The sequence below is a fragment of the Aspergillus wentii genome (genome assembly GCF_001890725.1).
Source record: "Aspergillus wentii DTO 134E9 unplaced genomic scaffold ASPWEscaffold_9, whole genome shotgun sequence".
Taxonomy (NCBI): Eukaryota; Fungi; Ascomycota; class Eurotiomycetes; order Eurotiales; family Aspergillaceae; genus Aspergillus; species Aspergillus wentii.
The window spans coordinates 1,430,105-1,443,517 of NW_024467840.1; the positions used below are offsets into that span (position 1 = coordinate 1,430,105).

The window sequence follows — 13,413 nt, forward strand, 5'->3', positions numbered from 1 at the left end:
GACGAGCAGGCCGAGAAGATGAAGCGAAATGGAGGGCAGTGGAGATGATTCACGCGTGGAAGGGGACGTTGGCTTCATGAAACGAGGAAATGAGGGAATGTCGTTGGTCGGAGCAGGGATGGCGCAATCGAGGGGGTGATTGTATCATCACGGGTACAAGGAAGATCAATTCGGCTGTCGGTAGGAGAAAGTAGAATACAGAAATGAATAGATGATGAATGTGATATTAATATCGATATATTGCTTTTGTTGATCCATGTTATGGAGTAGTTATAGACTGCTAGGTAGTATGGAGTACTCATAGCCCTATCACAGTGACGTCTATTATGATTCTTACTAATCTTCTATATCGTTATTTCTATTCAACATGGCATCTGATATTATAAGAAGTATTTAGATATATTATCCAATAGTCTTATTAGATTATATAAAGTACTTATCTATTGTATTAGTATGCAGGTACCTATAGCAGTACCCACTATAACCCTACTGTATACAAACACCAATAACAACTAATCAACATACTCTACTATACCTAGTCATCTATAAGTATAACCAATGAATCTATATACATAGACGGATCTACTCTATATCTACATCTATCTATATCTACATCTTATAGTATAACGAACAAGGATCCTCATACCCAATTCGGATATCCCCGCATTCCCAAATAGGAAACCCAATCCCCTCATCCCACTTTTTCTTCTTCTTTTTATCCTTCTTTTCTTCTATACACAACACAAATAGAATACAGTATAGACCATATAAAGAAGAAAAAAGAAAATGCACATCGCCCTCCTCGACGCCGACCTCCCCATCCCCTCCTTCTACGCCAAACACGGCCTCTACAGTTCTCGTTTCCGCTCTCTCCTCCAATCCGCCGCATCGCGACTCGACCCATCCATCACCATCACAACGTCCTCCTACGATGTCGTCGGCGGCTGCCTGCCCCCGTACAACCTTCTCTGGGACCCAAAACAACTCTGTAAAGAGAATGCAAATCCAAACCCCATAACAGCAATCCTCATCACCGGCTCCGCATCGTCCTCCTACGAAGACAAACCCTGGATCCACGCCCTCTCAGCGTTCATCCTCCACGTCCACGAAAACTACCCACACGTGAAACTCTTCGGATCATGCTTCGGACACCAGATCATCGCGCAGTCGCTCCTAAAACAAACTCACAAGGTCGAGTTCTGTCCGGCCGGGTATGAAGTGGGGATTGTGCCGTTCGCGCTAAACAAGGCCTTTGTGGAGGATTTTCCCATGCTAGATGCCGGCAAACTTCCGGGGGGGTTGTTTCGGATTCAGTATATACATGGTGATAGGGTTGTTCCTATTTCAGGAACAGGAATGGATAAGGCTGATGCCAATGCTGGTGATGATGGGGCTGAGGATGGGTCGATTGCTGCGCCATGGATGAATCTCGGGGGAACTGCAAAATGCCCCATTCAGGGATTATATCTCCGGCACCGGGTTCTCACATTCCAGGGCCATTTTGAATTCGACGTCACTGCGAATCGGGGTTTGGTGAGGGCGTTTGGACAGAGATATGGATGGCCTCAGGAGGTGACTGAGGCGCATGTTGGTGATGTTGAGAGAGGGTGTGGGGTAAAGGAAGACGAAGATGAGGATGACTCCAAGGCTGCGGCGGAGGCAGTGGTGTTGTTTTTTTCAGGGTCCTTAGATTAGATTAAGATAGATTAAGATAGATAATAATAGATAGAGAATATCACCTCAGAGTCAGATCTTATTTAATATTGAATGATGCTAACCTCTACTCAGCGTTTCATGTTCCTGACGGAATGTTGATCCATGCCTCCATTGCCCTGCCGATCAACGCTGCTCAGCCTCCCATCGTGTATTTATACGCTTCGTCTCCTCTGCAAATTCATTCTCATCAATCCATCAATTCATCAATTCACAACTCCATACAATGTCTTTCCGTCTGCTTCCTCTCTTCCTCTCCCTGGCCTCCGCTGCCAAACTCTACGCCACCCACTACGACGGCAACGTCTACTCTCTATCCCTCGATCGCTATAATGGCAATTACTCCCTCACTGTCGCGTCCTCGCTAAAGGCCTGCGGAGAAATGCCTAGCTGGGTCACCTATGACGCCGACGATCGCATCCTCTACTGCTCCGACGAGTCGGGCGATGTCAAGACCCAGTCCTCGCTGTCTGCTTTCACTGCTGCCGAGGATGGAAAGTTGACTCAAACGGCCAAAGCAAAGGCCGTGGGCGCTGGTGTCGACAGTGTCATCTACAATGGCACCAACGGCGACCAGTACATCGCCATTGCGAACTAGTTAGTACCCCCCCTCCCGTCCTATCCCTCTCAGTCTAACAGTTATAGTGGCGCCGCTGGTATCTCTACCTTTGCTCTTCCATTGGAAGACAACTCCAAGATCCTCCAGACCGTCCACTACAACCTGACTTCCCCTGGCCCCGAGGCCCAGCAAACTGCATCGCACCCTCACCAGGTCTTCCTCGACCCTACCGGCGACTTCCTTCTGTCTCCCGATCTGGGCGCCGACTCCCTTCGCGTTCACTCCATCGACAAGAAATCTGGCAAGCTCAACACTTGCCCTAGCCTCAAGTTCCCCGCTGGCTCGGGTCCCCGTCGTGGCGTCTTCTGGACCGAAAAGCCCTCGCCTCTGAGGAATCAACTCAACAACCGCAACTGCGAAGGCAAGACTTTGCTGTACACGGTCGACGAGTTGGACAGCTCTCTGCACGTGTTTGACGTTACCCACAACCACCAGAGCGGCTGCCTTGGCTTCAAGAAACTTCAGACCATGGTGCCCTACCCCAAGGGAGAGCTGCCCAAGGGTGCTACGCTGTCCGAGCTCCGTCTCGTCGGTGATAACCTCTATGTCTCCATCCGTACCGACCACGGATTCGCTCCCAATGACTCCATCTCCACCCTGACTCGTGCTGCCAACGGCACCGTCGCTTTCAAGGACAGCACCTCTTCATACGGCACTGTTCCCCGCACCATGGCCATCAACAAGGCCGGTGATCTGATCGCTGTTGGAAACCAAGCTTCCTCTAATGTCGCCATCGTCAAGAGAGACGTCAAGACTGGTAAGCTGGGAGGCAAGGTCGCCGATGTGGCTGTCGGAACCCCCGGCAAGGTTGGATCAGCCCAAGGTCTCAGCAGCATCGTCTGGGCCGAATAAACTCGTCACTCCATCTATTTCATATTAGCTTGGAAATCTGTACCATCTTCAAGATACCCTGCAATCATCATTTCATTAGTCATCAATTAGATCAATCAATTAAAATTTGCATCAATCAAATATCCCAGAAATTCATGAAGATGTTCTTGTATATTGATGCCAAGGTATCATTGATAGATATGCCACATCTTGACCCTTCAAATATCACACGGTGCAGTTGGAACCCAATGCAGAAAATCAACCCATGCATCAACCAAAATGAGAAAGAAAATGCCACCATATATCATATATCAGGTGTTATAAAACATATATAAGGCCGCCCCGCGTAATGAAGGAAAGAAAGAAGAAAAAAGTCCAGCTTTTTTTATCTCCCGGTCAAAGCCATCCGGATCATGTCCATGGCTTGGAAGCAGACATGTAAAGAACAAGCAGAACAAACCAGTCAAAACAATGGTTACCTGACAGCGCCTTCCTTTTCCGTAGATTCCCAGGCGTACATGTCGTATACTTGCAGCGTAATTTTAAACGTAACCCTCAAACCGTTATTCGTAACATCCGTAAACTCAGGCAGTATGCCTGGAGGTGAGCCGTTGTGGCCACTGTTGAGTTGGCCATGTCGGGCTATATCTCCCGAGATCACCTGAAATCAAGTTGAAATGATTTCCATTTGCTTCCCATACTCCGACATCGCGGACATCCTCGGGGTCCTGGGTAGCTCGTCGGACCATGCGGCAACCCGAGCCCGTTGCCTGGCACCGCACTGCCAGGGCTCGAAGTCACATTACGGAATGAGGAGGGTGGACTGCCGATGAACATTCCCACGCACTCTCTGCAAACGCCGCAAATACACTCGGTGCAAGCGTAACATTCATTCAGCGCCCAAGGTCGCTTGCAACTGGCGCAATATATCTGAATTTCTCTGCTCCGGAAAGAAGCCGGCGTTGGGTTCGAAAAGCGATGGTGTTGGCGCTGCGCGACAGACGGCGGATACAGATTCAGCACCGGGCTGGAATCCAAATGCGCAGATGGGGCCAGGCTACTCGACAGTGGGAAATTCTTCCCCGAAGCTGAGGAGACCGAGTCAAGCGAAGATTCAATTGAAGGGAATGGCTCCAGGTCACTGTCGCGACTGCGGTGAGAGTCATATGGCGGCGGTGTTAAAGACTTGTGAAGGGGCGATGCCGCATAAGAGAGAGGCGGAAGTGGCCGATGATGAGAAGTCGGAGGCGGCAATCCAGGACCCGATTGGAAAGCAGGCGGAAGCGAAGACCGGTGTTTGCTACTAACCGATGGAGCGGAAGTGATATTGGAAATGAGCGGGGCAATAGTGGGCGATCGGCCGGGCTGGATAAGTTAGCATTGAAAACAGCTGAGGACATGTTAAACCCACCTCGGACGGATCATCGTCAACTTCTGTAGCTGATGTAGCCGCTTCAATCAAATCCTCCCAGCGCTTGCCTTGCGCCCAGGCCGCCGTTTGTGGTTCCGCAGAGAGAGCCTTGCGCTCGCCCAGACTGAGTCGTCGCTTGTATTCCTTGGACTTGACTCGATCGTGCTTGGGCTTGCGAGAGCCTTGTGTAATCGAGTTCTTGCGGGACCGAGGAAGCTTGTCTCTCCGTTGAATCGGAGGCAGAGTGGAAGAGCGACCGGGCGGGGAATGGTTGAGAATGGACGGAAGAAGCTCTCGTGGACGGGCGGAAAAGGGGTTCATTGATTCCTGCTTGAAATGGTCTCGCAAGGAGGGTAGCTCAATCGAAGTTCGCATACGGTCGCGTCCAATATCGTTATCCGAATGAGTTTCCTGCGACAGTCAGATTTTCTTTTTTTTTTTTTCATCTTCCTCTTCTGCAGATGGCGCATACCATATCCGTATCCCAGTCGGAAGCTAGACGGTGATGATGCAATTGAGCCAGTGCTACTGCAGCGGTCGCAGCTGCGGGATGAGCTTCGTCGATACCCCGCGGGGTTGCCGGCGAACTGGCGTCCGCCACGTAAATCTCCCTATCCGCGACATCTGCGGCTATCAGTATAAAAAAAAAATTTTAGAGGGTATGTAGTAGCACGGACCATTGTGACGACGAGAGTGACCAGGGTCGGGAGGGGAGAGATGGTTCCGCTGATCGGGGGGAGTAGAGACCATCAAGAGGAAGCTCTCCTCGGTAGCCGGGAGCTTCGGGATGTAGTGGTTCGGATGGGCCCGTCGAATGTGCTCCTGCATGGAGCGAAAGCGTTTCTCCTACAGCGAGATAATGTCAGCTATGAATGAAAAATAATCTTGATTCTCTGCATTTCTCTGCAGTTGATTCCTTGTTTTCCAGACTTCGAGTCGCTTTGTTCTTGATCTATCCCTTGCATTTCTGCTAGGGACGATCGCGACAGGTGGGGCACGAGATCCCAGGACGTTGAGAGCCGGACGAGGGGAACAGAGGGGAAGAACTCACGCCCAGGCATCGTTTCCGACAATTGGAACCATCGTTATTCTTCAAGGGACAGACCACCTCATTGTTGGCATCGGTGACAGAAAAGGAGCTAGTGAGGGACGCTCGGGGCGGCATGGTCTGCATGAATCCCTTTTCTGGGCGGGGTTGAGCTGAGCTGGGGAGCTGAAAGCTGAAAGCTGAAGAGGGGAGAGGTAGAAAGATACGGAGTAGTCCGTAGAGATAAAATGAGGAGAAGAGAAATAGGGAGGAGAGACAGCAAGCTGAGTCGAGAGTGCGAAGGAAATCAATGCAGGCTGGACCTAACGTCGCAAGACATGCTCCGGGGAGAACAAGATGAGACGAGGCGTGGTGGATAGAAGGGGGAGTAGAAAGAAGATGGAAGATGGAGCTAAGAAAGCAGAACAGACGAACAGAAAAAGGATGCCTATCAGAGCGTAATTGAGTCGGATAATTAATAGGAGAAGGAAAAAGCGAGGAGAGGCAAGGAGGGGGGACGGGCGGATTTTGGGGCAGCCGAAGTGGGAGCAAGCCTGGGACGAATTTTAGTGATGGGAAAAGGCAGACACTAGGATAAGCTCGAGAGACGCCGAAGGGCCGTGCTGAGTCTTTTGAATGGAAAAGAAATTATTCTTTTCAAGCTGGAGAGATCTTACAGCTTGCTTCTCCGTCGCACTGCTACGTAAAAGTAGCATCCCTTGTGCATGCGACCGAGCTGATGGCGGTTATCGATCATGCCCCATCCGCTCTATATAATACATACTGTACGGTCTTTTTCTACTCTACCTAGCTATCTTAACTCTCAAGGCATAGTAATAGTTATTATATTTACTATTGGTTAATACATCCCAATGATTCCTCTTATTCAAATCGCAGACTCGACCGGTGACAATACAATACGGTAAGAAAAGGAGGGGTTTTCCTGCAGCCTCACCTGCATGCATTTCCCACCAGATTGTTCTCGTGCATCATCGATATAACAAGATCTGTTTTCTGATGGGACTGAGTTCATTTGAACTCATCTGATCTCTATTAAACCAGTACTCAGACTGTAGTCTGTACAAATATTGATAACTACTGGACTCATGCTGTAGCTAGAGCACAGTACTCCTGACCAGTGCATCGGGAACAAGTGGGCCCTCTTGCGAGTTGCGACAGCTTCAGCTGACAGCTCTCCAGGTATTCTCTGTATTCCTGTATTGAGACATGAGTATGAACATGATATTACTCTATTCTAGACGTTTAATAAAATCTACTCTTGTCTTACTTGTAACCCCATAAGATAACTCATCTCGTTACGGTCGAAGCTCCAGCTCCAGGAAGCTCCAGCTGTGGCAACCAGCTTAGCTCCCCGCCACTCCAGGCCGTCCCGGTGGGGCAGCCAGAAAAGAACTCGCAGTAGCATGCGGACGGACAACGCCGGAGATGCACGCGAAGGCCATCGAGTCTTCCAGACAGGGGTTGACCCCCTGCTCTACTCCGTAGTATCCAAGTGTAGACTGTGTAGGACCTAGTATACTGGAGTGTGAATCAGATGATAGTAGAGGAGAAATGTGGAGGGTTGGTGCCCGAAATGGATGCCGTTTACCCGCTGGAAATTGCTTGTGACTTGAACAGTGCTGGGCGGATGGACTGCGAACTGGCAAACTTGAAAAATCTGCCGCATAAATAGGTTGCATCTGATTGGTGGCCCTTTCGGTGTAAAAACGTGGAACTTGGCTGATTGGCTGGGGGTGGCTCCACCATCGGATGCACTCCGTATTAGCTGCCGGACCTCTACGTCTCTCACACAGCCAGGCATAGCTCCAAGTGAGATATTTTGAGTACTTTACTATTCTCTGTGCTTATGTATATTTGAATAGCTATATTATTAACAGATGGATGAAAGTGGATGTACTAGTGGTTATTATCCAGCTACATACTATACACTACACACTATTTCTATCAACAGCATACAATAGAAGTCGCCCCCACTGACTGTCTCAACTCCTACTCGATATAGACATGATATGCAGTATACACTGACAATACGAGTCAATCGGATAATCTGGATTGATTTGAATTATTCAACACGAATTCTGTCATCCCATAAGAATGAACCATACTGAAGATTCCACATATAGACACCATCAACGAATATCGCATCCAGGTTATTAACCGTCAACATTAATACATAGTACATAGTATAAGAACTCCACTCACATCTGCCAAAATCAAGCTAAAGTATACATGTCCACCGGTGCAGCGTGGAGGTAACATCAGCTCCGTCTGTCTTTGTTGCCAATGTTTTCCATTTTCTGGCTATACACTCTACTCTGCGCAGAGCTAGGATATGTCAATCCGTGTATGTATTAGAATAATTTAATCTACAGACCAGACTACTCGTACAATACTATCTAACGGTGCAGATCTGGGATCAGCCTTGTTTTATCCATTGCCTGTGGGGCATTCTTACTTGACTTTGATACTACTCGTATACTCCATCCATACTCCACCACGATCATCTTCCAACATCAGGAAGAATTTGAAGAGTCTATAGGATCCAGAAATCCACCACAGCTGCATCCAATAATCTGACACAGACTATCTTCATGTGCAGCGACAGTGCCCGTGTGTGTGTTTTGTTTGGGTCAGTGAAGGTTCCACAACGTTCCCCCTTGCAGTTTACCATGGAGAAGAGGAGAAGGGGACGAGAAGAAGAGAGATGAGATGGGAAGATGGTGGTTATATACCCAGTGGCTTAGGCTGTCATATGGAGGAATGGTGTAGTTTTTGTCACATTTTCACTGCTTGACTGTAGCCTTCGTTGTATGTCGCATATCCATTGAGGGTGTGATGTAGAGGATGTAGGGGGCGTTTTAACTGCTGTTCTACCTATACGGTGTAAGCATATAGCTTAGAAGCTGCTGTTTATAATGCCATTCATACATAGTACATAGTATAAGAACTCCACTCACATCTGCACCGAGTCAGCACCCACGGAGTATAAGACAGACGACGACCTCATCCCCAGCGACATCCACGATGCAATAATAGAGAGCCTAACTGATACAAACGATTCTGCTGCAGAGGGAATATAGTATCTAGCTAGCTACTTATGCTCATGCTCTCCCCAAAAGTAAAGGGGATAACCAATACAGACAAGCACAAGACGCTTCCTCCACCGGCCCCAAATGCACCACAAAAACCCAAGACAGCCTTCCACATCTCCCATGCTACAAAGACAGGGATACCTATACAGGTAATCTCGATAAGATTCCAGAAATTCACCACTGCCGCATCAGAATGTCAATCTTCATATGCAGCGGTACCCGGGTACCTGTGTGTGTGTTTTGGTTTGGTCGGTGAGGGTTCCACAACGTTCCCCCTTGCAGTTGACAATGGGGAGAGAAGAGGAAGAAAAGAAAAGAAAAGAAAAGAAAAGAAAATGGAGATGGGGTGGGTTATAGAGATGGGGAACTTTGCTTTAGGCTGCCTACCGTAGGCGGTCATGGTGTAGTTATTATGTCACTCGGCTGTTGGTTTGCCACTTCGAAAGAGAGGAGGAGAGGAGGAGCAGTAATATATAGTGATAGCTGTCTTCTGATCAGCGACTTATTCTACGTTTCTACGACAATAGATATTGAAGCGGTTAAAATGAGCTTTCACTTGATATTAATTACAGTTGATCAAGAGTAATTACAGGCTATGCAAAGACACAGGAAAGCCCTCCGTCGACAGCGTACAAAACAAGATGCATCGACAACATAGACACTGTAGACTTATAGAAACCAGTAACAATAGACCTGAATGCAAAAAGAAAGACAATAGAACGGACAAGTACAAAAGAGTGTCCCCAATCCTCGACTGGGCCGAAGTCCAAGTCAATCTTCGCCGTCCTCCTCCCTAGGAGGATAGGACATCATCTAGCTTAAAAAGCTCGAAGAGATAAGGACATCTATTCAGATAATCCTTGAATGGTTCCAGAAATTCACCACTGTCGCATCAGACAATCTTCATATGCAACGGTACCCGGGTACCTGTGTGTGTGTTTTGTTTGGCTAGTGAGGGTTCGCACAACGGTCCCCCTTGCTAGAGAGCCATGAAGAGAGAAGAAGAGAAGAAGAAAGGAGGAGGGCGAAGAGGGGGGACCGAGAGGCTTTTGAAGATGAATGGATGGCTAGGCTACGATACGGCAGGCTACGGTGATCGTCATATTGGGGCCATTAGACAGTTGATTTGCTACCTAATTAGGCGTCTAAATATCAAAAGTAACAATTGTGCAGATGATTGGTAAACAACGATTGTGCTTAGCAACGATTGTGCATGAAGATAGACGTCTTTGACCCTATTGGTAGACATTTCATGTCCTCAGAGTCCAGCATTTGCTTGGACTAGGCCCGAAGGCTTGGAAACTCCCGTTTCTTTGGATTCAGCCTATCAAGTTGAACCGTGTGGTGGAAGGGGAGATAGGAGTCAGCACATTTAACGTACTCGGCAGGCTCAGGATTATTAGGCGAATCCTGGTTGGGAATGGCCTGCACATGAGATGGCCGTTGATGCGAGTCGAGATGGTGCGAAGGAATGCCGATTGTGGCTGATATTGATGGTGATGGTGGTTGGTTATCGTATTTCAGTCTAGGCAGGGTTCCTCTGTTGGCTATCTGTCCATGTTGGAGGTATGGTACTTACAATGGCTGCTTGACTTGTACACAGCGAGGTGTCGAGTAAATTTCGACAGACGAAGGACTTCCCCGTTAAAGGTATCCTCCCAGGTCTTTCCATCCCCAGATGCGCCCTTGTATATGGCGTGCCGTTTTCCATTTGCATGGACCACTTTGCAGACATATTGCCAGCATGGGTGTCAAAAAAAGTAAGATAAAATTGTGAAAGGACTCAAATTTGAATGATAATAGTGGATTCGTAGTATAACTTCGCGTTGCTTTCCAGGCAGTGTGCTGTAGAATGGATGAAGGACGAAGAGAAAGAGACAGAAGGGAGAGAAGAAGGGAGATGACTAGTGACTGTGAATGGAAAGAGCAGTGGTATACAGAAAACGTCACTGGCTGTGGTGAAGGAAGCCACCGTCACTTCTCCATTCCATCCCCTAATAAATCCCCCTTCTCCTCTTCTCTTCCTCTCTTCAACTCTTCTTCTACTACTATACTCAATTTGCATCCAGTCATGCATTGTCTCATCGACAATGATCGAATCTCTCTTTGATTCGTATCTCCTATGGAGATAATAGACATCTCCGTGCACATCACGTTGAGCTTTCTTGTGAGTCATGGCTGGATTTCATGTCTATAGCATTGCTATGGTATGACATACGAGAATAACTAACAAGGATGCATAGAAAGGGGTGCTCATTGCACCAAACCTGACGTTGCCCTCTGGGGCTTTAGATACCCTTCTTTGGGGCCCGCCATCGGGCGGAGATGCTGTGGCTGGGGGCAAAGCCCCGAACAAAAAGCGAAAGGGCCATAAGCCCAGCGCCCGAAGCCAATCAATTTGCCCAAGGGGCAGAGGGGATTCACGCTGAGCACAGAAATAGGGGAGGCGTCGGGGGACATCCCAAAGATAAAGGCATGATTGATGTTCGTTCCTGTTGCGGATGTTTGATACTAATTCGTCCCCTGTATAGAATATATGATGTCTTTTTTTTTTTTTTTTTTTTTTTTTTGGGGTGGTTGGGTTCTTGGGGGCTTTTTGTTATATTTTTTTTATTCGTGTATATTTTAGTAGACAATGAAACTGCCCATTTGGGATAGACCATTTTAGGTACACCGTATTGATAACTTGTAGGACATCGAAGCTAGTGTAACATGTTTCGAATGCATTCGATAACTTGTAGATAGTTCCATTGTCCAGATAGTCCGGATAATCCGAGTCAAGATGTGGTCAGCATAGAGTGCGATGCACTGCAGTGCAAACGCATCCGAAGACATTATGCGGGGAACCGTTGGGAGCTGTCGATCATCGGATCAGCCGGTGGATACATAATTCTGGCTGCCAGCATCCAAGCAGTTTGATATCCAGTCTGATATTGTGCCTTCCGATGCCCCACGGGGAACGCCATTCCCTATCCGAAGAATTGGTGACGCCATGCCCGTGCCGATCCGACTGTCAGTGAGATGCAGCTTATCGGACATGAAACATATAAACCCCTCTTCTGCCACGCATGTCTCATCAATTACACATCACATATCATCAATTGAAGCACCATGTCCAAACCCTTCCACGTCGCCATCATCGGCGGAGGCATCGCCGGCGTCACGCTGGCCATTGCGCTGCACCACCGCCAAATCCCCGTCACCATCTACGAACAAGCAGCAGCGTTTGGCGAAGTGGGCGCCGGCGTCTCCTTCAGCCCGAACGCAGTGCAAGCCATGAAAACCAGCCACGGCGGCATCTACGACGCATTCGCGAAAGTGTGCACGCGGAATCTATGGCCGTCAAAGCAAAACGTCTGGTTTGATTATCTAGACGGATATACGAACGATGCGGTCGCCCAGAGCGGCAACGACCAAGGCATCGCATTTACCATTTCCAACTCGCTGGGTCAGAACGGCGTGCACCGCGCGCACTTTCTAAATGAACTAATCAAGCTTGTGCCACAGGGGATATCGAAATTCGATAAACGGTTGGAGAGTATCAATGAGCGAGACGATGGGAAGATCGTCCTCGGTTTCGCGGACGGGTCGAAGGATGAAACGGACGTGGTGATTGGGTGTGATGGCATCAAGTCGTTTGTGAGATCGACTATCGTGGGTAAGGATCATCCGTCGGCGAGTCCGTCATATACGCACAAGTATGCGTATCGAGGGCTGGTGCCGATGGAGGAGGCGGTTAAGGCGGTTGGGGAGGAGTTGGCTTCGAATTCGTGTATGCATGTGCGTCTCCTACCTGTATCTCTATATTATATACACATGCTAACGATTGTAGATGGGCCCCGGTGGCCATATGTTGACATTCCCCGTCAACCAAGGCAAAATCCTCAACATCGTCGCCTTCCACACGACGACCGACGAATGGGCTGATTATCCCCGTCTGACTCGCTCCGGGAAGCGAGAAGAGGCATTGAAGGATTTTGAAGGCTTTGGGCCGAACGTCACCAACTTGCTCAAGTTGACGCAGCCTGAACTGAACATTGTACTTCCATCTATCTATATCTTATATATGATGATACTTACGAGGATAGTGGGCAATCTTCGACCTAGGCGACCACCCCGTCCCAACCTTCACCAAAGGCCGCGTGTGCATCTCCGGCGACGCAGCACACGCCACATCCCCCCACCACGGCGCCGGCGCGGGTTTCTGCATCGAGGATACCGCCGTGCTGGCTACGCTTCTTGCGGATGACAGAGTACAGAGTCATAAGGATCTCGAGGCAGCGCTGGCTGTGTATGATGAGAGCCGCCGCGAACGATCGCAGTGGTTGGTGCAGAGTAGTCGGCGGATAGGCGATTGCTACGAGTGGCGGGCTGAGGGGGTGGGGAGGGACTTTGCGAAGATTGAAGAGGAGATCAACACGCGGAATGGGATGATTGCGAATGTGGATGTGGATGGGATGTGTGAGGAGGCGAGGGGGGAGTTGGGGAGGAGGTTGAATCGGAGTGCTTTGTGACCACCACGTAGATATCTATATAGAAATAGAAGTATATGCATATACTGTACATCTACTACATCTGTCTACGGTCTACATTCCATGATAGTATAATCCTTACCAATCACTCCACAGTGGATTACCCCAAACCAAAAGATTAACTCCGTGGAAGAAGCCGAAATGCGGAGCCGATGGAAATACGGATA

At 48.7% G+C, this 13,413-nt stretch overlaps 4 protein-coding genes across 4 annotated transcripts; 3 read left to right on the forward strand and 1 right to left on the reverse strand.

Moving 5' to 3' along the window:
• Positions 1 to 786: 786 nt before the first annotated feature.
• ASPWEDRAFT_55162 (uncharacterized protein) lies at positions 787 to 1,695 on the forward strand (the record flags this gene model as incomplete). Its single annotated transcript, XM_040838161.1, has 1 exon — positions 787 to 1,695. The coding sequence occupies one exon, from the start codon at positions 787 to 789 to the stop codon at positions 1,693 to 1,695; it is 909 nt and encodes a 302-aa protein (XP_040684303.1).
• A 120-nt stretch (positions 1,696 to 1,815) lies between these two features.
• ASPWEDRAFT_720992 (lactonase family protein) lies at positions 1,816 to 3,392 on the forward strand. The gene is made up of 2 exons (XM_040839228.1): positions 1,816 to 2,310; positions 2,359 to 3,392. Exons 1-2 carry the CDS (start codon positions 1,940 to 1,942, stop codon positions 3,182 to 3,184), a joined length of 1,197 nt encoding a protein of 398 aa, XP_040684304.1. The 5' UTR covers positions 1,816 to 1,939; the 3' UTR covers positions 3,185 to 3,392.
• Positions 3,393 to 3,820: 428 nt separating this feature from the next.
• On the reverse strand, positions 3,821 to 5,402 carry rfeD (putative transcription factor RfeD; the record flags this gene model as incomplete). The annotated part of the gene is made up of 4 exons (XM_040828991.1): positions 3,821 to 4,528; positions 4,575 to 4,985; positions 5,047 to 5,198; positions 5,252 to 5,402. 4 exons carry the CDS (start codon positions 5,400 to 5,402, stop codon positions 3,821 to 3,823), a joined length of 1,422 nt encoding a protein of 473 aa, XP_040684305.1.
• A 6,423-nt stretch (positions 5,403 to 11,825) lies between these two features.
• On the forward strand, positions 11,826 to 13,228 carry ASPWEDRAFT_177282 (uncharacterized protein; the record flags this gene model as incomplete). The annotated part of the gene is made up of 3 exons (XM_040831638.1): positions 11,826 to 12,494; positions 12,547 to 12,753; positions 12,803 to 13,228. The coding sequence occupies 3 exons, from the start codon at positions 11,826 to 11,828 to the stop codon at positions 13,226 to 13,228; spliced, it is 1,302 nt and encodes a 433-aa protein (XP_040684306.1).
• Between the last annotated feature and the right edge of the window lie 185 nt (positions 13,229 to 13,413).

What these genes read in the sequence shown, in the direction of transcription:
- ASPWEDRAFT_720992 (XM_040839228.1), top strand. Translation starts at nt 1,940, where the DNA reads ATGTCTTTCCGTCTGCTTCCTCTCTTCCTCTCCCTGGCCTCCGCTGCC. An exon ending in TACATCGCCATTGCGAACTA is followed by an intron (nt 2,311 to 2,358) that starts GTTAGTACCCCC and finishes TAACAGTTATAG; the next exon opens with TGGCGCCGCTGGTATCTCTA.